Source organism: Thamnophis sirtalis, unplaced genomic scaffold (assembly GCF_051295495.1).
Source record: "Thamnophis sirtalis isolate CommonGarterSnake01/CBP01778 unplaced genomic scaffold, rThaSir2_p1.2 scaffold_12, whole genome shotgun sequence".
NCBI classification, from domain to species: Eukaryota; Metazoa; Chordata; class Lepidosauria; order Squamata; family Natricidae; genus Thamnophis; species Thamnophis sirtalis.
This window is the reverse complement of record NW_028261392.1, coordinates 22396791-22422019: the sequence shown is the minus strand read 5'-3', so window position 1 is coordinate 22422019 and position 25229 is coordinate 22396791. Positions and strand designations below refer to the sequence as shown.

At 43.9% G+C, this 25229-nt stretch overlaps 1 protein-coding gene across 1 annotated transcript; it reads left to right on the top strand.

The window, feature by feature from the left end:
• Window positions 1-918: 918 nt before the first annotated feature.
• On the top strand, window positions 919-24621 carry DCT (dopachrome tautomerase). Its single transcript, XM_014055901.2, has 8 exons — window positions 919-1231; window positions 6051-6350; window positions 7558-7658; window positions 9630-9796; window positions 12719-12898; window positions 13874-14009; window positions 22022-22223; window positions 23421-24621. Exons 1-8 carry the CDS (start codon window positions 919-921, stop codon window positions 23600-23602), a joined length of 1581 nt encoding a protein of 526 aa, XP_013911376.2. The 3' UTR covers window positions 23603-24621.
• The last annotated feature ends 608 nt before the right edge of the window (window positions 24622-25229 follow it).

The window sequence follows — 25229 nt, the reverse complement described above, 5'->3', positions numbered from 1 at the left end:
ATAAATAATATCGATTTTTTTTATTTGTACGTGAAAAGTCCATAAGGGGTTTCCAGTTGCTGCCCTCTTGATTTTTTTGACTGCTTCTATGGATGCTGTAAAATATTTTTTGTCTATTTCATACTACATGAAGCATCTCCAGATGCTTCAGAGGTATATATCTCCTTTTAATACGAACAAACACAGCATGGGGGCCAGAAAAGAGTTTCGTAATTGGGGCAGAGTTGGTTGTACAAACCCACCAGTGGTGGCCCTCCCCATCCAATCTTTATGTAGGCTTGGAAGCGACTGACTGAAGGGGCCTTTCAAACACCTGAATTCAAACTCTTCTGCCATGTGACAGCTCGTGATCCTTTTAAAGTGTTAAGAGTGATTTACAACGTTCAAACTATAAATGCTGCGGAGGTCTAGATTTTCCAACCCATTACAAAAGCCTCAAAGAAACTTGCGCTCCTCAGGCCACAGCGTGACAACGGAGGCTACAGTCTCACAAATCCCTGAGCGGAAGAAAAGATGAAGTTGTGTGGAAATCAAAGATTCTCCTCCAGCATCCCAGGGCTTTCTTTTTGCTCATAATGTCATGTGCAGATCATAAGGGCTTTCAAAAGCTAATCCTTCTAATTAGGGCTTGCTGACCCCCACGTATAAAACCTTAACTTATGGCCCCTTGGCAAACAACAAAGAGCTAAATTGCTTGCCTATTAATCACATTCAATCCTGGGAAACTTGGATTAAGCAAAGACCCCCCGGAGGTTAAACTAGTTGCGGTGAGAAGAGAAAAAAAAATGTTTCTTGGGTCAGTTCAAATGGGGCTTGCTCAATAGCTGGAAACAGCTAATGACAATCTCTTCACCTATCCTGCATTCAGAACCATAAGCTGAGCAGTAGAGTTTTGCAGGCTCTGGAAAGTAGATCTTGATGGCATTCCTGCTGCGAGATGAAAGGTTGCTTTGCCTGATGCTCTTTGCATATCTGAGCTTTGTTGGGCTTCCAGAGACAAAGGCCCAATTTCCACGGGTATGTATGACTGTAGAAAAGCTGCAATCCAAGGAGTGCTGCCCGGCTTTGGGGTCGAACCCGAACAATGTGTGCGGTTCACAGCAAGGCAGGGGCACCTGCCAGGAGGTCCAGGTAGACAGAAGGCCCTGGAGTGGGCCCTACACACTCCATAACGTGGATGATCGGGAACAATGGCCCTTGAAGTTCTTCAACAGAACCTGCCAGTGTACAGGTGAGAAAAACAGGGGAAGCTCTCCAGATGTTTTATGATTAAAGCTTTGCTGCTAGCAGGGGATTTTAGAATTGTAGTTGTGATACCTCTGGAGTATTGCTAGGCTTCTCACTGTGACAAGATTCCTAACAGAGGATCTTAAATTCTTAATGTCCTCTTGACTTGATGCTGCTTATCAGTTTTGAAGCCCATGGAGGTAAAACCACATGCTTTGAGTATGCTGAATATCTCTGATAAGCTTTGCTTGGGTATCATTATTGTTATTTTTTGTCTGTTCGTGTTCTGAGAATGCTAGCAAGGCATATCATGAAAATATCTTGCATTGTCTATTTAATAATGTGATCATTCCTGAATAGGCATGTTCATTGGACGACATTTGAGAGTTTTTTTTTCCTTTTAGACAATTTTGTGTCTATGAGAAGTGTATATTTTGCAAGGGGGGAGGACATCACCTTGAGTGAGATATTAGGAGGCATACTCCAAGGAGAATTAGTGACAGAAATGGAAAATTATTTCATTTATATTTAATGTTCATGGGATTACTTTCTAGCTAGGTATTTTCACATTTCCCCTCTTTTGTCACATTAAAAATTACAATACAGTCACAAATTTTGAAATCCTTAAGTGATACACTCAAGTGATTAATGTTTGTGCCAATGTGCCAGAGTTTGTTTTTGCGTCCGTCCGTCCGTCCATCCATCCATCCATCCATCCATCCATCCATCCATCCATCCATCCATCCATCCATCTATCTATCTATCTATCTATCTATCTATCTATCTATCTATCTATCTATGGAACACGGTGGCTCAGTGGCTAAGACTCTGAGCTTGTCGATCAGAAAAGTTGGCAGTTCAGCGGTTCGAATCCCTAGTGCCGCGTAACAGAGTGAGCTCCCATTACTTGTCCCAGCATCTGCCAACCTAGAAGTTAGAAAGCATGTAAAAATGCAAGTAGAAAAATAGGAACAACCTTTGGTGGGAAGGTAACAGCGTTCCGTGCACCTTCGCCGTTTTAATCATGCCAGCCACATGACCATGGAGATGTCTTTGGCCAGCGCTGGCTCTTCGGCTTTGAAACAGAGATGAGCACTGCCCCCTAGAGTCAGGAACAACTAGCACATATATGCGAGGGAAATCTTTACCTTTACATACATACATACATACATACATACATACATACATCCTCCATACATCCATCCATACAACCATCACTAAATTATGAAATGTTTCATTAATGCTTTCTGGAATTATATCCAATTAAAATATTTAAGAGTTTCAGTTCCAAATTCATTTTTAAGAAGTTTTGGAATATTTTGATATATTTCTTTCTATTGTTTCAGGTTTTTTTTTTAAAAAAAATATAACTACCTTATGATTGAGATAGGGTCTTTGTTGCAGCATTTCCAACATTTATGGTTATATGTCTTCTATGTTTTCTTGACAGATTTATGTTTCATCTGTAAAATATGTTATACCAATTTTCCCATAAATTATAACTGGGATAAATGTTACTATCTTCCCCCACCCTCTTATTCTTCCCATTGGTCCACTGCAAATGTTTCTTTAAAATTTTGCATTCATGTAATCATGCAATTTTTGATTTGTTCTTTCATTACCTGCCATCTCTTGGCGGTTTATGTCTGCTCCCTCTTCCCTTCCCTTCCATGAGGCCTCATACAGAGTAGGCCTCGCACAAGGAGGGGCAAAGGAGGGGCAGAGGTGTTTTCCTCGTCATCCTGGTGTTTTCCTGGTGTCTTTCTTTCAACATAGGAACATTTTTCCCCCATTTAGAAGCAGCATACATCTTCCTCCAAAATATTGTTTGACTCCAACACTATCACTCATTGTGGCTAATCTTGAAGGATTATGGGAATATCAATCCAACACTATTTGGAGAACATATTTTGCCCTCCCTTGTTTTATCAAGCCAACTTGTGGCTTAGCAGTCAAACATAGCGTCCCAGTAAGGGGTCTATTTTGTCTTTTGATTCAAGCTTGAAGTTGTAGATTATCGAAGTTACGGCAGTAAGACTCTTGAGTTTAATGTGCCACAGGTTGCAGAAATCCAGAGTAGACTTAACTTTTCTATAATTGCAGTCATGAGCAAACATGAGCACAGTAGTTTTATATGCTTACAATTCTAATTGCCATCAATTCCATGCTAAAGACTGTGTGTATGTGGCAGTCTTGAACTGCATTATTGTACATGGTGGGCCTTATATTACTTAAGTCTTCCATTTTGTGAACCGGGGATAATTGAATCAGAAAGTCTGACCTATTCTTGTTTTCTTCAGCTAGCGTACTTCTTGTAAATGTTTATTGTTTGAATGTATTGTAGTACGTTGAATGGTTTAGAATAGAGGTCATGGGTGCAATTACAAGCAATTATCAGTCATTATTGCTGTGAGACAGCTAATTCCATAATACATCTTTTCTGAATGCAGTAAGCTCCCATGCATGCAGGCTGTGAAGGGCTAATGGAATTCTTCTTCCTAGGGCTATTTCTTTTTCTGAAAATAGATTTCCTGAAGGTTTTCATCAGAAAAACATTGGAAAGGCCACCAGTGTAATAGTATTTTACTAAACATTTCTATTACTCTTTACTGTATCTTTATGACCAATTTGCCAACATAGCTAATGGCAGAAAAACTAATAATTATATGTAAACAAGGTCAGACCACCCCATGCTGGGAATTCTGAGGTTTTGAGCAGCAACCTTTCAAGATAATGGGAATATAGACCACATTTAAGATGCTTCTGTTCTATGCTCCTCCTGGCTTGAATCTAAGAAGGCTTAAGAAACCCTGCCTGGACTCAAAAACTGGCAATCGCTAGCAAAATATTTAATCTGGACTGTAGGTTCCCATATATTTCTTTGGACAATTCCCTTGTTTCTGCCTTCTGAAAAGCAATGGCCAATCACTTTCCTTTCTGTGAGTAGAATCCTATATAGATACTTGTGTGTGTGTGGGTTTATTTATATACATCTACCCATCAATGGTGGGATTCAATTTTTTTTTTTTACTACCAGTTCTGTGGGTGTGGCTTGGTGGGTGTGGATGGGGAACAATACTGCAAAATCCCCATTCCCTCCCCACTCCTGGGGGAAGGATACTGCAAAATCTCCATTTCCACCCCACTCCAGGGGAAGGATACTGTAAAATTCCCATCCCCCCCCATCCCACTAACCTGCTTTCCAGCTCTGTTCTATGTAAGGCTACAAAAGAAGACTCAGCCGATCAGCTGGGACTCGAGAGGCAGCGAATAGATGGGGGCCAGTCAGAGGTGGTATTTGCCGGTTCTCTGAACTACTCCAAATTTCCGCTACCGGTTCTCCAGAACTGGTCAGAACTGGCTGAAAATCACCTTTGCTACCCACACAAGTTAAATTAAATTTATAGTTACAGGATTTATAGTTAGAAGATTAAAGCATCAACATGCAAATATGCATTTTCTCCTTCTTTCCCCCCCCATCAAGAACTTTAATATACTTTCCCTTATCAGCATTACAGAAATAGTACAGTGGTTAAGATGAAGACTTACTAAAGTAGGGCGTAAAGTGAAATTTGGACATTAAGAGTGAACATATGAGGTCAGGCTGGATAGCCTCTCGGGGCCCCTTTCATGTTGTTATTATAAAATAAAAGATGGAGTTTGAAGCTTGCGGAAGAACAGGAAGCGTGAATGCCAAAACCGCAGAGTTCAGCTTAAGTTTTTACAAAGCCACTTAGCCATTATGACCTGCGGCCCAGACAAAAGGGGAAGCAAGATAGTATCTGCTTATAAGGCTTTTTTCCTCAGGGTAACCGATCAGAAATGGTATTTCTGTGTTGTGCTGCTTTTGACAAAGTATAACAATGCATATTTCCTTCAGAACACTGTTCAGATTTTCAAATGGCTATCTTGGCTAAATTATTCTGAACCTTTGGCTGCCAAATAAAACTACTTCTCCTTGATCCTGAAACATCTAAGTCCCGTTATCTTCTGCAACATTACCGGTACATCTTTGCCTAGCACACAGAAACTTGCTGCTGTAAAACACAGTAGAAACATTTTTTCTTTCTTTTAAATAAATTCAATTTTTGTGGATTACATACCTTATTTTTCGGAGTATAAGACGCATCTTTTTCCTCAAAAAAGAGGGTGAAAATCTGGGTGCATCTTATACACTGAATACAGCATTTTTGGCTGCCTGAAACCCCGACCCCTTCACCAAAAATGGCTGTGCATAGCCTTTAGGAGGCTTCCAAAGTGCTCCTGGGAGCTGGGGAGGGCAGAAATGAGCGAAAAACAGGCCATTTTTTCTCATTTTTGCCCTCCCCCGAGCTTCCAGCAGCACTCTATTAGCCTCCTAAAGGCTATCCATGCCCTTTTTAAAAATATATATATATGAAAAAATGAAAAACGTTTTCGGGAGGTGCAAAAACTTTTTTAATTTGCCTCTTCAAAATCTTGGTGGGTCTTATACTCCAGTGTGTCTTATACTCCGAAAAATATGGTACTTTTCTGTTTTTTTAAAAAATGTCCAGAATTTGATTGTTTTATTATTTTTAAGTCACATAGAATACAAGAGCTCAGTTCCTAAAGAGCCCAGGTCTACTAACTATGTCCCAAGGTGAATTGTGTTCTTAGAAAGTGTATCAAGTCCAAAAGACTTAATTTAACAACTATAACATGAGCTTGGCTTGTTCCCACAGGGCAGCATCTAACTTTTGTAGAGACATGTTGTAATCACGTCTGTTTGACATTTATGTTCTTTTCTTGACATTTTTATTCGTATCCAGCAGTAATATAAATGATGCTGTCTTTTTCTTTAGGATATTTTGCTGGCTATAACTGTGGCGAGTGCAAATTTGGCTGGACAGGGTCCAATTGTGATGAAAAGAAGCCTCCAGTTGTCCGGAAGAACATCCACTCTTTGACAAATGAAGAGCGAGAGCAGTTTTTAGATGCCCTCAATCTTGCCAAGGCTACTGTCCACCGTGACTATATGATTGCAACCCACCATTGGTCGAGCCTGCTTGGTCCCAGTAGAAATGAGCCACAAGTCACAAACTGCAGCATTTATAATTACTATGTGTGGCTTCATTATTATTCAGTCAGAGATACTCTCTTAGGTTGGTGCTTTCTAGTTTGGTGGAAGGTTAAGTAGTAAAAAATATATTGTAGGTCAGGGGCCCTCAAACATTTAATAGGGTTCTTAATTTTTAAACAGGGTTCTTAATTCACGGTCCCTCAGACTGATGGCAGAATCCAACAGATCAGAAGTTATGAGTATGATGACCTAGCCATAATTTAACAGCAACTTGATCCACAGAGAACGGAAACTGAAGATTTTCCCACATGCTGATTTCTTTAAATTAAGCTGGAACCAAAGGCGCAGAGGAATGGAGCTGGTTTTTAAAAAATGACAAATATGATTTGTCCCTTCCTTGGTGGTGTGTTTTCTTGCACTATTGTGATCTTCCAAGTTGAATCCATCAACCAGATCTTCCAAATCTCCTTTCTTTAGTGCCTTGGACTGAAATTTCCTGCCTTGGACTGAAATAATTTGGAGACTGTGGAGGCCTCATTCCATAACTGGTTAACAAAAATCAGTGTGCTTTATCAGTTGCTTCTACAAAGCAGGCTTTGTTCCTCTTTAGAATACTCTTGCTGCACTCAAGTTGTTGAGATGTGAGCATTGGGCTGCAGTACATTTTTACATTGGCCAGTATAAGTAATTAAAGGGTTATTTCTGGAGTACCAGAACTGTGCAGACAATTGATGGAAGAACTGTGATGATTCCAAAGGAATGGAAATCTATGATTCCAGTTTTCATTAGAAAGAGGATAATCACTAAATTGTAGCCCTGTACTTTGCTCCTCTTGGCCATTTCCTTCCTGGCCAGTTACAGATGCACAGGATAGTCACACTTCAATTACACAAATACGTCAGGGTAATTTGTGCAAGTGAAGAAAAAAAATGATGTGGCTATGTCAGAAAATAGATGGTTTAGAGAAAATCCCCATCTATTTTTCCCCATTAATTTCCTTATCTTGGCAAACTTTTTGTCAAATCTTAACCCACAAAAATTAATTTTAATTTGTGAAAAATGCTGTGGGAAGTGTACAGGCAGGCTTTAGGGATTAGAGGTTGTGCACTTAAATTATGTAGATTTATAAGACAAAGAAAAACCAGGGCACAAAAAATTGGAGAGAGAAAGAGCAGAAGAGGGAATGATAGAAAGGACCAGAAGATTATAGATTTAATCTGACTTTGTAGTTCTAACCTACCTTTTAGAGTGTCTTTTTAACTGTAATTTTTGTTTCTCTCTGTTTTCAGGACCAGGCCGTCCCTTTAGAGCGATAGATTTCTCCCATCAAGGCCCTGCTTTTGTTACCTGGCATAGGTATCATTTACTACTCTTAGAAAGAGACCTGCAGGTAAGTTGTCATCACTGTTTTTATCATGTATCTGAAAGAAGCAACTAGGGCATCTCCTGGCCTCCAATAATGCTCCAGGAAGGGAAAGATTCTCAATATGAGAAATGAAAACTATGGCTCACTGCATCTTCTACCAGAGCCAAGGTCAAGCAAAGTGGAGGCAGAGAAATGATAAGTTGGTGGGATCAAAACAGAACATCATTATTATGATAACTGGCCAGAAAACTGTATAATTATGTGAGCCGTATACTACTAAACTCTCATGTTTGCAACCTTTAACTGGGCGAAATTGTGCATCATAGGATAAAACCTTTTCAAACAAGGAAGGTGTCTCACATAGCAATAGCACTTAGACTCATATACCGCTTCATATGGCCCTCTCTGACCGGATTACAGGGTCAACATCTTGACTCTAACTATTTGGGTACTTATTTTATGACAGGGTGGAAGGTTGAGTCAACCTTGAGCCTGTGAGGATCAAACTCCTGTCAGCGGGCAGAATTAGCCTGCAATTCTGCATTCTAACCACTGTGCCACCATGTGGGCTCGTTTACAGAATGTTGGGAACCATTATTACTGAGGGAATGAAATTTGGGGAAATTGTGGCTCCTTCAGCATTGCTGTGCTACTGCTGCTGCTCTTTCTGCCCCACTATTATGTGGTCGTCATTTTCTAGTGCTATCCCTGGGAGCCCCAAACCCATGCACTGCACTCTCTTGCCCCACTTACCTGCTTGTTGAAAAATGAAGGGGGAAGAGGGAGGGAGGGAAGGAGGAAGCTGGAGGGAGAGAGGGAAGGCAGAAGAGAGGGAGGAAGGGAGGAAAGAGAGAGGGAAGGAAGGAGAGAGAAATGGAAGGAAGGAAGTATAGAACAGGAAAGAAGGGAAGGAATGGAGGGGGAGAGAGTTATAAGGAGGAAGGAAGGAAGAAACAGGGAGGAAGAAATTGGGAAGAAGGAAGAAATAAAGGAAGGAAGAAACAATATAGAAGGGAGGGCTGGAGGAGGGAGGGAGATTTTTGTGGGTTACACTAGAAATTAGCATATATTAATTGTAAATCACTAATACTATTCTACCATACCGTAAGATTTACAAGAATGAATATTTATAGGGCCTATCTGTGATAAACCAAGAAGTGTACATTTTCCTTCTACATAGCTATTTTTTAAACAGGTGTGTATTTTATAGCTTTTTTAATTTGTTCATTCCATGTTTGGATAGATAGACATGAACCAATAAAATATGTAACAGTCTGTCTTCTTATTCCCAAACCATAAAGTGTCCATTTTTCAAACCACCTTCTTGGTGAACATATTTTTGAAATAGACTGTTACTAACTGATGTTAGTAAAAACATGCATACATTTCCCCAGGGCTCTCTGTATCTTACAATCCTTTTCCTAATAAAGAAGTATAATTCTAAGAAAAATAAACACCCTGAGAATGCATAATGTCGCCAGATATTCTGGACAGACTACTACAATTCCTTTTATAGCTTGCAGGTAGAAGAGCAATGTATTAGCACTAAGAAGAATCTATCTAATTTTGTTGTCACAGTCATCTTTCAAATACTAATACTCCAAGCAAAGCTATATTGAAATGCATCTGTGCTGCTTATTTTGTTGTTGCTGCAATATTGATTGGATGATGGGGTTTGTTAATGAGAGCAGACCAGAAAAAGAAAATAGGGAATATAAACTTATTTTAAAGCACTTTGTGCTATTTTGATTAACCATTCTATTGCTCTTCAGTAGCTAATCAGAATAATTCATGAATCCTGCCTTTAAAAAAAAGTAGGTGTGTGTCAGCTGGCAAATGAAATGGCATGGATCTTATTAATGGAATTTATAATTTTCATGAACAAAGTCAAGAGATATTGCAAAGAAAATGTTAATGATGTATCATTTCCAAAACCAATATAAACATATGATTGAATTCTTTTCTCCATCTCTTCTCCACGCCCACGTTCTTTAGCGACTGAGTGGCAATGAGTCCTTTGCATTGCCATTCTGGAATTTTGCTACAGGCAAAAATGAATGTGATGTGTGCACGGATCAACTTTTTGGAGCATCAAGGCCAGATGAGCCGAACCTAATAAGTCGTAATTCAAGATTTTCAGAATGGGAGATAGTTTGCAATAGGTAACAAACATTTTGAGACCAGTGAAACATTGATGTTCAACCTGTCCATTCTAATTTCCCATTGCCACTGTGGTTAATTATCTATCTTTCAAGTATTTAATCAATACAGAGATCTAATTTAAATACTGTTAAATATGCTTCTTAAGAAACCCTCAATATTTTTAAAACTATGATAATTTTTCATTTTACTAAACAATCCTAAACTTCATGGTACTTCAGTGAAGGTAGCCTGGTGAAGTAACACAAGAGGAAAGGAGACAATATCCAAGGCTGTGACTGACAAAATGTGTGTCAGAGTTCTGACGGAAGCCATAATTAAATCATGAGCCTCAAGCCAAGATTCAACAGAATCCAGTTATTTATTAGGAGCAACAAGTTGGCACGTACCCAAGAGAAGCCAACTCTGGCCCCACGTAATTCATGGCCCAATTATGACCTGTTTCCCACTCTTCCCCAGGTGTGTCATAAATCACATTCACCAATGGAGCACTTTTGTGGGCTGTAGAAATCACACCCCTCTTGCTGTTGCAGGTAACCTGGGAGACAGCCTTGAGAAAGATATATGTAGAATGTGCTTCTGGTTGTGGCTGCCATGCTGCTCCGTCAGTTCCCCTCCATAGCAATTCTAAAGCAGGCCATGGATGCTTTGTGAGTTGACATTCGGCTCCCCTCACTTCCTGAAGATGACCTGTGCAAAGAAAAACAATTTGAGTACAGGTATAGAATTTAGGGCTGTGACACCCCCCCCCCCAGTGTTTTGGGGTTTTCTGCATGGAATTTTGCTATAAGGTGGTCGGCCTGGATGTTCCTACTCTTTACCTAAGATGCCTCTGATAAGGGGTATCCCTTCCACTTGATTAAGTATTGGAGTTGTCTTCATGGATGCTTTGCGAGTTGACATTGTGATTATGTAACAAAAGCCTACTTGACACATCCTTGGTTCAGGCACAACTTTAGCTGGCGCCACACTGAGGTGCCAAGGAACATCTTTCTTGCTGCTTATGCTTGAATCAAAATATCATCTGTACATGCGAGGATGATTCTGGACCCCAAATAAGCTTCCATGGGGTTTCTTAGAAAGTAAGAAACATGGCAAGAGTTCAGTAAGTTGATCTCGGATAAATTGGGATGAGTTGAAAGGAAGAAAGATCAGCCTTACCTTAGGTTATGTTTCCCACGACAGCCATTTTGTGAATGGGCAAAAGAACTCCCTACAAGATACTTTCCAAATATTATATAAGCCTCCCAAAAGCTTAAAACCATTAAACCATGTTATGTTAATAAACTCTATGGTCATGTCTTGTCTAATTCCCCTCTCTTCCTCTAATGCACAATTATTTTCACTAAATTATGTGAAAGAAAGCCATTCCTTCTCCATGGGTTGCTTTTGCTCAGGGCCTCCAAGCTACTGATGCCAAAACTTTAACAGGATTAAAGTTAATATTGTTAAGGCCCAAATACCTCGTGTTCAGTTAATGTCAATTCTCTGGTTTCCCCCCCCCCCCGCTGCACTTTAGCCATTTTAAGAGTAACATTACAATTTGTTTTACCTCAGAATTTGTAAAACTGACATTTTAAAGAAGTGCTTCTTAAAGAATGGCCAAAGGACCCCCCTGGGGCTCCCTCAAGTCCTCCTTGAGGATTTGCAAAATCAGATTTATTTGTCAAATGTTTAAGGTATTTTCAAAAATGTAAAACAATATCACTATTATCATTATTTTTATTTGTTAAAAAAGATAGGTATTTTCATAAAAATATTTTGTTTTAATATCTAATCAGTTTATTTATAGGGATGTGTGAATCAGTGGCTAAGACGCTGATCAGCAAATCAGTAACTCTGCAAACAAACCTTGTTAGCATGTCTCCAGTTATACTGCCTACACTTTACGATTTATCAACATTCTCATTTGTTAAGAACATTTACAGCTTTTTAAATCGACTTTTTCTTGGATACTAATACGTATATATCTCAGGGACGCAGTGGCTCAGTGGCTAAGACGCTGAGCTTGTCGATCAGAGAGGGCAGCAGTTCGGCGGTTCGAATCCCTAGTGCCATGTAACGAAGTGAGTTCCCGTTACGGGTCCCAGCTTTTGCCAACCTAGCTGTCCAAAAGCATGTAAAAATGCAAGTAGAAAAATAGGAACCACCTTTGGTGGGAAGATAACAGCGTTCCATGTGCCTTCGGCATTTAGTCATGCCAGCTACATGACCACGGAGACTTCGGATAGTGCTGGCTCTTCAGCTTTGAAACGGAGGTGAGCACTGTCCTCTAGAGTTGGGAATGACTAGTACATATGTGTGAGGGGAATCTTTACCTTTAATCAGTTTAATATTGTTATTTTTCATATTGTTATATGATTCAATAAGAAAACATACAAACATACAATTTTAATGCATTAAGCCAGTAAATATTAATAAATATAACACAAACAAAATCCCTTTTGGAGTAGTGTATAATTTTTAGAAACGAGAAGGGGTCATATGAACAAATAGTTTCAGAAGTCCTGTTCTACACGATAGTATCTTCCAGTTTTACCTAGGGTGCCTGTTGTTATCCTGTAAACAATCTTAGTTGTAAACCTGACCTTGGTTGTGTTTTGTATTTTGGCTTTCATCACCCTTAAGCTGCATACTAGAGCTGTTATCTGTGCTTATTGAGGATGACGATAATTTTAATCCACTACATAGAAAGTGCCAAATTGGTGTAGAATGATTATTACCAAATATCGTACAGTATAGATTGTCAAAATTCCATTAACTTTAAAAAAAAAATCATTTCTGCTATTAATTGTTTGGGTAACTAATTAAAGGTTTAATTCTTTTCCACTGTGCAGGTCAGTGAAACAAAATTGGTCAGACATTACTAACCAAATTTATCAAACAGATCTAATTATTGCTATCTGTCTTATTTTGAACCTTAGTTTGAATGATTATAACCGTCTGGTCAAGCTGTGTAATGGGAGCAATGAGGGGCCTCTACAGAGGCACCCTTTTAGCAAAGCTGGTGATAAGCTGCCAACCTCGGAGGACATTCAGAAGTGTCTCTCTCTTCAGGAATTTGATAATCCTCCTTTCTTTTGGAATTCTAGATTCAGTTTCAGGTGAGTTCTTTGAATTTCAGAAGGGGTTTTGCTCAGTGGTGGGTTTCTATTTTTTTTTTACTACCGGTTCGCTGACGTGACGCTTCTGCGCATGTGCAGAATCATCCAGGCGGGTGGGCGGAGCCTCCCACTGCCACCACTACTGGTTCGCCCAATCTGGGCTGAACCAGCAGAAACCCACCTAACAGGAAGACTGAGAAGGATAATAGTAATACAGTCATCCCACCTTGTTTCCCCAAAAATAAGACAGGGTCTTATTTTCTTTTGACCCCTGAATTAACCTCTTGGCCTTATTTTTGGGGAGGTCTTATTATTTTTGAGGTTCAGGAGGCGGTGAGCACGGTCACCTCATGGCTGCTGCTGTGTTGCAATATTTTCAGGAAGGGCTTATTTTGGGGGAAGAGCTTATTTTAGCGCATGCACTGAAAAGCCCGATTGGTCTTATTCTCTGGTGAGGTCTTATATTCTGGGAAACAGGGTAAATGGTTTGACATTTCAGGGCATAGACAGTGTTGTGGGAATTAATTGTTTATCAGAGTGGCGGTATGGGGGGGGGAAACTGTCTTTGGATTTAGTTCTTTTAGCATGCAATGCCCTATAGCGTTGTCTTGGGGGAAGAAGTTGAAACCATTTATGTCCAGGATGGGAGGGGTCAGTAGATATTTCCTCAACCCTCTTTCTGGCTCATGCAGTGTACAGGTCCTTAATGGAAGGCAGGCCAGTTGTAATTGTTTTCTCTGCAGTCCTAACCATCCGTTGAAATCTATGTCTGCCTTGTTTGGTTGCACTGCCAAGCCAGACAAGTTGTTGAGGTGCAGATGACAGACTCAGTAATTCCTTTGTAGAACTAAATCAGCAGTTCCTTGGGCAGTCTGAGCTTTTTGAATTGAAGCAGGAAGAACATTTTTTGTTGTGGTTTTCTGATGACATTTTTGATGTTAGGTGCCCATGCCGCTTCATTTGCCTTTTCCACAGGAATGCATTGGAAGGTTTTGCTGAACCAGATGGAAACCTCGAGCCACCAATCATCAGTCTCCATAACTTGATTCACTCTGTTTTGAATGGAACGAGTTCTTTCCCCCATTCTGCGGCAAATGATCCTATTTTTGTGGTATATTCTTCTGCTTTTGATTTCCATAAGCTTTTAGAATTAAATATGACTAAATAAGAACTTTTCCCCATGTCCAGGAGGAAATGGATTTATGCCCATAATGGTAATAATATTTTCTACTGATTAGTATATCTGACATCTATTGAGTACTATTGAGCATCCGGCGACTTCAGCTAGTCCAGAACGCGGCCGCGCGAGTGATTGTGGGTGCACCTCGGTTCGCCCACATAACACCTATCCTCCGCGAGCTGCGCTGGCTACCTGTTGATCTCCGGGTGCGCTTCAAGGTGCTACTTGTCACTCATAAAGCCCTCCATGGTAGTGGATCTGTGTACTTGAGAGACCGCCTCCTGCCAATTACCTCCCTGCAACCAATTAGATCGCATAGATTAGGCCTCCTCCGAGTTCCATCTGCCAGTCAGTGCCGACTGGCAACTACACGGAGGAGAGCCTTTTCAGTAGTAGCTCCGACCCTTTGGAACGATCTCCCCGTGGAGATTCGTACCCTCACCACCGTCCAGACCTTCCGCACAGCCCTTAAGACCTGGCTAGCCCGTCAGGCCTGGGGATAAAGATAATTTGTCCCCACCCGAATGATGAATGAATGTTGCTTACTATTTTACTTCTATGTATTGTTTGTGTCTATTGTCTGTACCCTCCCTTCCTTATTTTATGTAAGCCACCCTGAGTCCCCTTAGGGAAAAGGGCGGCCTATAAATACTAATAAACTCAAACTCAAACTCAAACTACTATGCTTTTAGCTTGGAATAGCACTAAGCAGGGAGCTGTGAATATGGTAAAAATGTTAAGAGATCAGTTGCAATAGTATGATAAACTATTAAGTCTTTTTCAAAATGAGTATTTCATGAGCAACACAAAAACAGCTCTTCTCTTGACATTATTTTACTGTACACTGTTTGAGCATACATTAATGGGACACAGAACAGAATTTACATGTTGTATATCAACATATGGAAACGTAATTTAAATAGATCATATACAGTGCATGTTTTGGGTTTTATTTAAAATTTATTGGGAAGCAAATCAGTCATTTAATTTATCTTGCAAACTACTCAAACTATTAATTTTCACTTTTCTTCACCATGTTGTTCTTGTGGCTGTTGTTGAAATATTGTTATATTTCATATATTCTCTGCTGAGGTCTGAAGCGCTCGGAAGTTTACAATCAGGTTATCAGTTATCCCAAATTAGTTACAGTCAGTTACAATTAGTTCGCAATGGTAGAGAAAAGGTATAAGAAAGAAAAATTAAAAATTATTCTCCCCCCATTACTTATCTCATGTATGTTCCTCACAGATCTAGTGGATTAAAAGTGTGTTTCAAACATTTGAGAAACCCTTAATCCCCCCCATTTGATAGATTAGGAGCCAAGAGTGAATCATATCGGGGAGATGAAAATTGAAATGATTTTCCAAATCCTGCCCTAGATTTAATCAGTGTTAGGAATATTCCGGTTTCTTGCAATAGACAGAATGCCTTATAATGAGATAGTAAAATCTGGTTCATTGTTATTTTAAAAGGTGATATTTATTATGTTGTGCTGTTCTGAAGCCAAGAGCATCCATTACTTGTCACATTATTAAAAACAGCTGAAAAGAAAATAGTATTCTGCAAAGTTAGTATATGGACACACTGAAACGGTTGTCTTTTTCAGTACTTCACAACAGGCCTTTGGATTCTGGGGGCTAAAGACGTAGGAGAACAGTTGTGTCAGTCTATGATGGGGGAAAAAATCAGAGGGGGGGATCTGATAGATTTTTTCCCCAATCAACCAATACTATTAAAAAGCATGAAGCTGCAGCATATGGAAAATTAAACTGTTTAATAAAACCTGTTAGTCAAAAAGGTGCTACTTTTGATTTTATGTGGGCTCCCTCTGCTGGTTAAATTAAAGTTTGATCCCTGCGACTATTAGTACAAGTAACCAAAAGAGGAAGGACTTGAACATTCACTCTTAGTAAATTTCAATAAGAGTGCCAAGATTCCTTCTCATCAGGTTTGAAATAGCGGTTTGGTGTCTAAAGCAAAGCATCCTCTGAGACCCGAGTGTAATAAAGAGTCTTGAAGAAAAAGCCAATATTCTTTGCTTCAAATGGAGAGCCTTCCAAAGATTTGTTCTAGGGCAGTGTTGGTGAACTTTTTTGGCCCTGAGTGCTAAAACGGGAGCGCGCATGCAGCCACCCGGTGTGCATGTACACACCTGGAAGATGATTTTCTGGTTTCCGGCATGCACGTGTGCACTTGCCAGCTGCTCTTTGCACATACATGCGTGCCAGAAACCGGAAGACCAGGTGGCTGGTGCACATGCGTGTGCCAGAAACCAGAAGAGCAATGGGCGATCGCTCGCGTGCCCAGAGAGATGGCTCTGTATGCCACTTCTGCCACGCGTGCCATAGGTTCGCCATTACAGTTCTAAGATAATCTTGCTTTACATAGAGAGATGACAAAGGACATGAGGACAAAACTGTTATGTTCTGCGCAGCCGCCAAAACAAAGAGTTTAAGCGGGAACTAATTCGACACCTGATTGGCTGATCGTTTGACAGCTCCTGTATAAATAGGGAGCTGTCCAACGAGCAGCGGCGGTTTTCCTGTTCTAAGCCGGTTCTGAACTGTTAGATTGTTCTTTGAGGGAATAAACTTGTTAGCCTTTATTCCTGTCTCCGCCTCAGTCCTTTCTGGCTACCCACAGGTCCTTGGTACACACCACTGGCGACGAAGGTGGGATTGCCAAACTGAGGTGTGAGAAGCTGAAGTCACTTACTGCTGAAGTCACTAGAACCGCGCTTAATCTCACCGCGACGAGACGTCGTGGCTCTGACGGGAATGGCCACGTTGAATTTCACGCCATTCAACTATGGCTCTGAGACATGGGAGTCTTACACGGCTCGGTTCGAGTGTTTTTTGGTTGCACACGACCTCACCGAGCTGACGGACGAGCGGAAATGCGCATTTTTCCTGTCCGTCTGTGGCAAAGATGTTTTTCATACTGCCAGGGCTCTTACAGCTCCGGAACCTATTAAGGCCGTCCCCTGGCCCGTGCTGCTGGCGAAGCTGACAAGCCATTATGCCCCATCGCCGTCCAAGATAGCCCGCAGGCACGCCTTTCATCAGCGGAGCCAAGCGGAGGGGGAGTCCGTCAGCGCCTATGTTGCTGCACTACGCTCGGCCGCCCTGCACTGTGAGTTCCGAGATCTCGATGAAGCCCTTCTCGACCGCCTAGTGTGTGGCCTCCGAGACCTCAAGCTTCAAAAGCGGTTACTGACAAAAACAGATCTTTCGTTTCAAACCGCCCTTGATGAAGTTCGGGCGTCCGAGATGGCTGAGGCTTCCCTAGCTACCATCGCGAAGGCCCGGTCTGCCACCTCCATGCAGGCTGCCAACGCTTTTAACACTGTGGCTGGTTCACCAGACGCAGAAAGTGAAGATTCCGATGCGGAAACCCAGGATGAGGACATTAACCGCCTTGAGGAGGCGAACAGAAAGAGCTGGCATCGGCGGATGGGCAACTCTAAATCTGCATGTAGTGGTTGCGGAGGCAATCACGAAAGAGCTGAGTGCAGATTCAGACAAGCCCTCTGCCAGCGGTGTGGACGAAAGGGCCACATCGCTCGGGTGTGCCGGGCAGCGCAGCCCATGTCCTCTCCAGAGTCCCAAACCGAGCGACCTCGGCCATATCGAACCAAGAAAGCTAGAATGGACTGCCATGCAATCCTCCGCAACTCTAATCAAGACCTCTCTTGCCACCTTCTGCAAAAGAAGATCCAACTAGCTGTGACAATAGAAGGGAAGCCCTGCGAGATGGAGCTCGACACCAGTTCCGCAACGTCCATAGTGTCTTGGAGCACAATCAAACGTCTCTTGCCTCAGCTGTCCAAACGCCAATTACAAGACTGTCAATTAACATTAAGGGACTATCAGGGCAACCTGATTCCAGTAATTGGCACCCGGAAAGTCAGAGTGCAGTTCAAGGGGTTTGACGGCCGGCTACCCCTCATCATAGTCGAGGGACGACTGCCCAGCCTTCTAGGTCTCGACTGGTTCCAGTCCCTAGGTCTGCAAGTCAGCGGAATCCACCACCTCGGTGCAACTGCACTCGACTGCTTGGTCAACGAATTCCCAGCTGTCTTCGATGGCACCTTAGGCAAATACACAGGAACGCCTGTTTCTTTCAACCTCGACCCATCAGTGCAACCTGTGCGAATGAAGCCACGCCGAGTTCCAATTGCACTCAAGCCGAAGGTGGACGCCGAGCTGGACAAACTCGTAGCTCAGGGCGTCCTCGAACCAGTGGATCATGCACGATGGGAAACACCCATCGTGCTGCCAATTAAGCCGGACGGCAGCGTGAGGATCTGCGCAGACTACCGCTGCTCGATCAACCGTGCCCTGCCTTCAAATGCGTACCCAGTGCCAGTGGTCCAGCACCTCCTACACACTCTGGGCGAGGGATCAATTTTTGCAAAACTCGACCTTGCACAGGCGTATCAACAACTGGTCGTGGACGACGAAGCGGCTGAGGCACAGACAATCATCACGCACCGGGGCGCATTCCGTTGCCGCAGATTGCAGTTTGGGGTGAGCATCGCCCCTGGACTTTTCCAGAGCTTGATGGAGCGGTTGCTCCATGGACTCCAAGGCGTCGTCCCCTATTTTGACGACGTCCTTGTGTCAGCCACCTCCATGGATGAACTCATGGCCCGTTTGCGCATGGTTCTCCAAAAATTCCAAAAAGTGGGCCTGAAGGTTAAGAGAGACAAATGCCAGGTTGCGGTGTCCCAGATAGAGTTCCTAGGGTTCCTCATTGATGGCAGTGGCATCCACCCCACTGCAGCCAAGACCAAAGCCATCCTTGAGGCCCCTGCACCTACTAATAGAGCTGAATTACAGGCCTTTTTAGGCCTACTCAATTTCTATGCGGTCTTCTTGCCGCATAAAGCCTCTGTCGCGGAGCCGCTCCACCGTCTCCTAGACTCGGGGGTTGCCTGGGCCTGGGGTTGGCGGGAGGCTTCCGCATTCATAGCTGTTAAAAATCTCCTAATCTCCAACGACGTTCTCGTCCAATACAGCGAGCACTTGCCTTTAGTGCTCGCCTGCGACGCTTCACCCTACGGGGTGGGCGCCGTTCTCTCCCACCAGTTACCTAGTGGAGCAGAGGTGCCGGTTGCCTATTTTTCCCGCACTCTCTCCGCTTCTGAGCACAACTATGCACAAATTGATAAAGAGGCCCTCGCTATTGTGGCCGGGGTGCGGCGTTTCCACCATTATTTGTACGGCCGCCCCTTCCAAATTGTCACTGATCACAAGCCTTTGCTGGGGTTGCTCGCCGGCGACCGCCCTGCCCCGCAGGTGCTGTCTCCCCGAATGACACGTTGGTCCGTGTTCCTCGCCTCCTACGACTATCTGCTCCTGCACCGACCGGGGAAACAGATCGCTCACGCCGATGCCCTCAGCCGTTGCCCTTTGCCGGACGCTCCTGAAGACCCTGTTGCTGCCGCCCCCGTCTTCCTCATTGACGACCTCAACCTTCCAATTTCTGCCGCCGACATCGCCCGGTTGTCCGCAAGGGATCAGGTAATATCCCGGGCACTAGATTGGGTTAGGCGAGGGTGGCCCAAGGACCCCTTAGATCCTATTTTCCTCCCCTTCAAATCACGGCTGCCGGAACTCTCCGTTCAGCGCGGCTGTTTACTGTGGGGCCACCGCGTCGTGGTGCCGGCCTCACTGAGGACTACCGTCCTGAAACAGCTTCACCTAGCACACCCCGGCATTGTCCGAATGAAAGCCCTGGGCAGAAGTTATGTCTGGTGGCCCAAATTGGACCAAGACATAGCTGCCCATGTTGCCGGGTGCCCAAAATGCCAGGGCGCCCAAGCGTTACCTCCCAAAGCCGAGCCCCGGACATGGGAGCCACCATCCTCTCCCTGGTCGCGAATACACATTGATTTTGCGGGCCCTATTCAGGGCCGCATGCTCTTGATTGTCGTGGATGCCTTCTCGAAGTGGGTCGAGGCCATCCACATGTCCTCCACTACGGCGGACGCGCTTATGCCACCCTCCGACACGTCTTTGCCACCCATGGGCTACCCGACGTATTGGTGTCCGATAACGGACCACAACTGACTGCTGCCAAGTTTGAGGCCTTCCTAGCTTCCCAGGGCATCCGGCATGCCCTGACGTCTCCATTTCACCCCTCTAGTAATGGCTTGGCGGAGCGCGCTGTGCGGTCCGTCAAAGAGGCCCTTTCCAAAATGGATCACCTGCCCTGGCAAGAACGCATTGATGCTTTCTTGCTGGCTCACCGCTCCACGCCATCTCCAGAATCCAACACCAGCCCAGCCGAGCTCCTTATGGGCCGGCGGCTGCGAACGACCCTTGACTGGTTGCACCCTGCATACTCCACCCCAAAGCCTTTGGATTCTCAGGGAGGGACGAGATCCTTCGCCCAGGGGGAAGCAGTGTATGCCCGCAATTATGGGGGGCATCCCTTGTGGCTACCGGGCAAAGTAACTGATCAGACCGGGCCCTGCTCCTACAGGGTCAGGCTCCTCGACGGCAGAACGTGGAAACGTCACTGCGACCAGTTACGGAGCAGGCAACCGGGGCAACCTTGCCAGCAGTCACCGACCAGCCCAACGAGCCCAGCAGCGGCGACCAGCGATGGGGAACCCAGCGACGAGGAGGCCGACGTCGAGCAGGCTGCCAGCGTTCCAAACCGAAGCGGCAACTTACCTGGTGGGCCAGCACCCTCCTGCGCTCTTCCTCGGCGACCCGGGCAATCACCATCCTCCGGCGCAGAGTCCTCGGCCGAGGACGAGCAACCAGAGCCTTCAAGCAGGGCAGAAGGGCCCCGGGCATCCGGCCGAATCAGGCGGCGGCCCGCGTACTTGCAAGACTACGCTTGCGCGAACTTAGGAGGGAGGGGTGTTATGTTCTGCGCAGCCGCCAAAACAAAGAGTTTAAGCGGGAACTAATTCGACACCTGATTGGCTGATCGTTTGACAGCTCCTGTATAAATAGGGAGCTGTCCAACGAGCAGCGGCGGTTTTCCTGTTCTAAGCCGGTTCTGAACTGTTAGATTGTTCTTTGAGGGAATAAACTTGTTAGCCTTTATTCCTGTCTCCGCCTCAGTCCTTTCTGGCTACCCACAGGTCCTTGGTACACACCAAAAACAACGACAAAAACAATAACAGACGCCTCTGTTTGCAAGCATTTAGACCTCTTTCTTGAATTCTGAATTCCAAATATCTGGTATTTTATGCTGTTGCTATAGGAAGACTTTTGTCTGACTGGGGAGCCTGTGTTAAATTTGTCAAAAACTTGTGGATAGGTTTTTCATACGTAGCTTTGTTTCTTTTGCCCAAAACTTCCTTGAAGTCTGTTTGCTTGTACAAAATTGTTCTTAGAGCAGAGCCTACAGCAGGGGGTGAACGATACTGGCTGAGATGTTGTTTCTGAACTCTCACCCAACTCTGATGTTTTAGTTCTATAGTAAATTTCCAGACACCAGGAGAGCAATTTCCCCACCAATTTGTAGCAGGAACCTAAAGGAAATGGATGAGTGAAGCTTCTGATGGACTTAATGCATTTTAAATGTTGACAGATTCTTTCATGGTGTCCCTGCGCCTCCATCTCAGGGAGAAAAAAATGCCCTGAAAATCTTATTTCTACTTTATGTAGTTATATTGCCCCCAATGAACCTGTGACCCCCTAACTACAAAAAAATATTTACCCCTGAGGTTTAACTTGCAGCACGGACCAGTTTGCAGACACCTGGAAGGTATATGGTTTAGTTGAATGTTTCGGAGAATAGCAATGGATAATTCTATCATTTTTGTTCTGCAACAACTTTCAGAGTGGCTCATGAGTATGACGGACAAGGACACATGGTGAACATGGATAGCCAGAAAGTAGTTAGGGGTAGTCATTTGTTTTCATTATATTTGCATAGCCATATTTATAATTTAAGATGAATATTAATTGGAATTACAGGTCCTTCATTCTTTCACTGATGCTATATTTGATGAGTGGATGAAACGGTTCAATCCATTGGACAGTGCCTGGCCCCAGGAACTGGCACCCATTGGTCACAACCAGATGTTTAACATGGTGCCCTTCTTCCCCCCTGTCACCAATAAGGACATGTTTCTAATGGCTGAGCAACTTGGCTATAGCTATGACATTGATCTACCAGGTAATGTTAATCAGTTTTCCCCGCCGTGAATTTCAGAACTCTTTCTTTCTGAATTGTCGTGGTTGTCGTGGTTGATGCCATGGAATTAGTATGCAGGTTTTAAAGGTGCAGCTATTCTCACAGCAACCTTTCGAGCCAGGCATCAGGGCTGCTTCTGTCCATTTCCTAGGAAAGAAAAATCCTTGACTCCATAGATTCAGAGAAAAGTACTTTTACTAGGAACGAATCGAAAGCAACTAGTTTCAGGCAAGATCTGAGGCAAAGAGCGTGAAACAGCAAATTGAAAGAATCTGTAGAGCCCAACCGCCTTGTAGCTAGGCAACCAGAGGGCTGCAGCATACCATAGCTAGAAGAAAGGACCTTGGTGAGATGAGCAAAGCCCAGACTGTAGTTGGGCTTTGCAAAGCTGTAACGAAAGATTCTCCACTGACCACTCCCCCCTTGTCCATGGCAGCAAGTAACAGACTAGTTGACACCAGGTTAGCATGAAGAAGCTTTAAATCCAAAAGAGAATTGGAACCCTTTTGACCAGCGGTGAACTTCCCTACCGGTTTGCTTCACTTGCATACTCCACGTAGGGGTGAGTTCCAGCTTCTTTTACTGCTGGTTCACTCAGGAACGTGCTTTGGGCTTGAGCTTGATGCGCCCTACCCCTGCATGTGCAATAGGTAAAAAAATGCTTCTGCCCATGCATGAAAGCAAAAAACCAGATGGCGACACCGATAGAACTATTCCGGGGGTGTGGGTGGCCGAGTTACTACCTACTCGGCTGAACCGGTCCGAACCGGTAGGAACCCACCTCTGGCGCCACATCTGCGCTTGCGCACTGCCTCCTGCACATGCACAGAAGGTCGCACATTATGTCGGGGCAGGTTGGTAGAGCCTCCTGCAGCCACCACTACCGGTTCACCCAAACCGGAGAGAACCAGCTAAATACCACCTCTACTTGTGACCCTGGTTTTCATACTCCCCCACATTAAATCCATAATGGCTCTGCTTCTCCCAATTTCAGTTCATCTAGGTTACCTCTCCACTTTGATGCATCTCTTATGTTGGTTTTTAAATGCAAACATATATTTTGAAGAGCTATGGTGAAGTACCTAATTTTTTCATGGTTTTTTTAATATGTATCTTTGAAGAGTTGTGCTTCTTACCTACAGTGTTGTTACACCTCATAATATTTCTCTACTTTTTCAGAATCTGCCAAAGAATCCCAGGCTTGGGCTCTGATGGTAGGATCCACTATTGTGGGAGCTCTCATCGTTTTAGTTGTGCTGATCCTTTTGCTTATTCTCTTACAACACAAGAGACATCGGAAAGGCTTTGAGCCACTAATGAATGCACAGTTCAATATAAAACAGTACATGGATGAACCATAGCAGTGAAGTGCTGCTTTACGGTATCTCTCCCCATTCCCCATTAGACCTTGGATGGATTGATTTATAGTAGCTTTTCTCAACCTTGGTGGCTTTAATCTGCATGGAATATTTAGAAAAGGCAATTATTCATCATAAAATTCTTTTGGAGAAATTATCTAAGCACAAGTTCCCAAAAACTACAAAAAGACAAGACCAGAGTCATAAATTTGAGAAGGGTGGCCATGCATATTGAAAGAGTAAATAAATATATGAGGCCCCAAAGAGGGACGTAACACTGGGGGACCACCCAAGCTCTAAAGATAATGTTTTACATCACCATCATCTACTAGCTATTCACAGTCTTTTGCATGCCTGCTTATTATTAGTGTTATTTTACTATGTATTTACTGCATGGTGCTATAAAGAGTGCATCTATAACTGCTTCTGTGAGAAAAACCATCAGCATTGCTCAGGGATGGGCTTCAAAATTTTTAGCAAGGGGTTCTCTGCTCGGTTGATGAATGGGCGTGGCCACTGTGGGCATGGCCTAGTTGGCCTCCTGCACCATGGCAGGGAGGGGCATTTTTGCCCTCCCCAGGCTCCAGAAGCTTTCCTTGAGCCTCCAGGAGAGTGAAAATGGCCTCCCCAGGCTCTGGAGGCCCTCTGGAGGCCCAAACTTCCAGTAGGCCAGTTTTTTGCCCTCTCCAAGTCTCCGTGCACGCCCTGTACTTGCCTACATCCAAAATGGGTTGTGTGGGGACTCTTGGGAGCGGAGGGATGGGCAGAGCCAACCACGAGTGGAATTTGGGGGATCTCCAAACTGCACAGAATCTTAGCTAGAGGTTCTCCTGAACTCCTACGAACCCCAGCAGCCCACCCCTGGCATTGCTCTCTTAGATATTTTCTCTTGAGTCTATGCATTCATTCATTTTGGAACCTAATTCTGGGAATAAATCCTAGGACAATCAACCAAAGAATGAGTGCACAGAAGAGCAACAAAGATGATTAGGGGGCTAAAACATGAGAAATGGTTGCAGAACCTGGGTGTCAGCTTCTGCTTTGCTGCTGCTTCAGCTGCCATGAAACGGGAAGGGGGGGGCGTGTATGTGGGAGGGTTTTAATTGATGTGCTGGAGGACTGATGGAGGAATGTTCTAGGATGTACCAGTCGTTGGGATTGCGCATGCGTACGTGTTTCCCGCCTGCATCAACGGCCTTCACATTCCATCTTGGCCTGTCTTTTTGAAGTTATCTCACACCTGACAATTGAAGGACTTATGATTGGACTGGAGCTTTGATCCTAAGGGGGGGGGAACGGGCTTTGCTATATATCAATTGCTTTCGCGCCATATTATTCAGATTTTGCTTCACTGCTGCTCGCTTACCATTTCTAATTAGTAAAAGTACTTTGGATTTCCAACCCATGGAGTCTCTTGGTCTTCTTTCCTGATTATGGAATGGAGTGGGGCGTGACAAGAAGCAAAATCTGAATAATAACCCTTTCCAGGAGATTTTCTGTCTACCGAGAAGGGAAATAATGTCTTCTCCGACCAGAGAGGAGGAGGGGGCCGTTGGCGGAACGGATTCCAGTGAACTGGGACCTCCCGACCTTTCTTTACACCAGCCCAGCCCATCTGACCGACCTTTGC

What these genes read in the sequence shown, in the direction of transcription:
- DCT (XM_014055901.2), top strand. Translation starts at nt 919, where the DNA reads ATGGCATTCCTGCTGCGAGATGAAAGGTTGCTTTGCCTGATGCTCTTT. An exon ending in CAGAACCTGCCAGTGTACAG is followed by an intron (nt 1,232 to 6,050) that starts GTGAGAAAAACA and finishes CTTTTTCTTTAG; the next exon opens with GATATTTTGCTGGCTATAAC. An exon ending in CAAATGATCCTATTTTTGTG is followed by an intron (nt 14,010 to 22,021) that starts GTATATTCTTCT and finishes TTGGAATTACAG; the next exon opens with GTCCTTCATTCTTTCACTGA.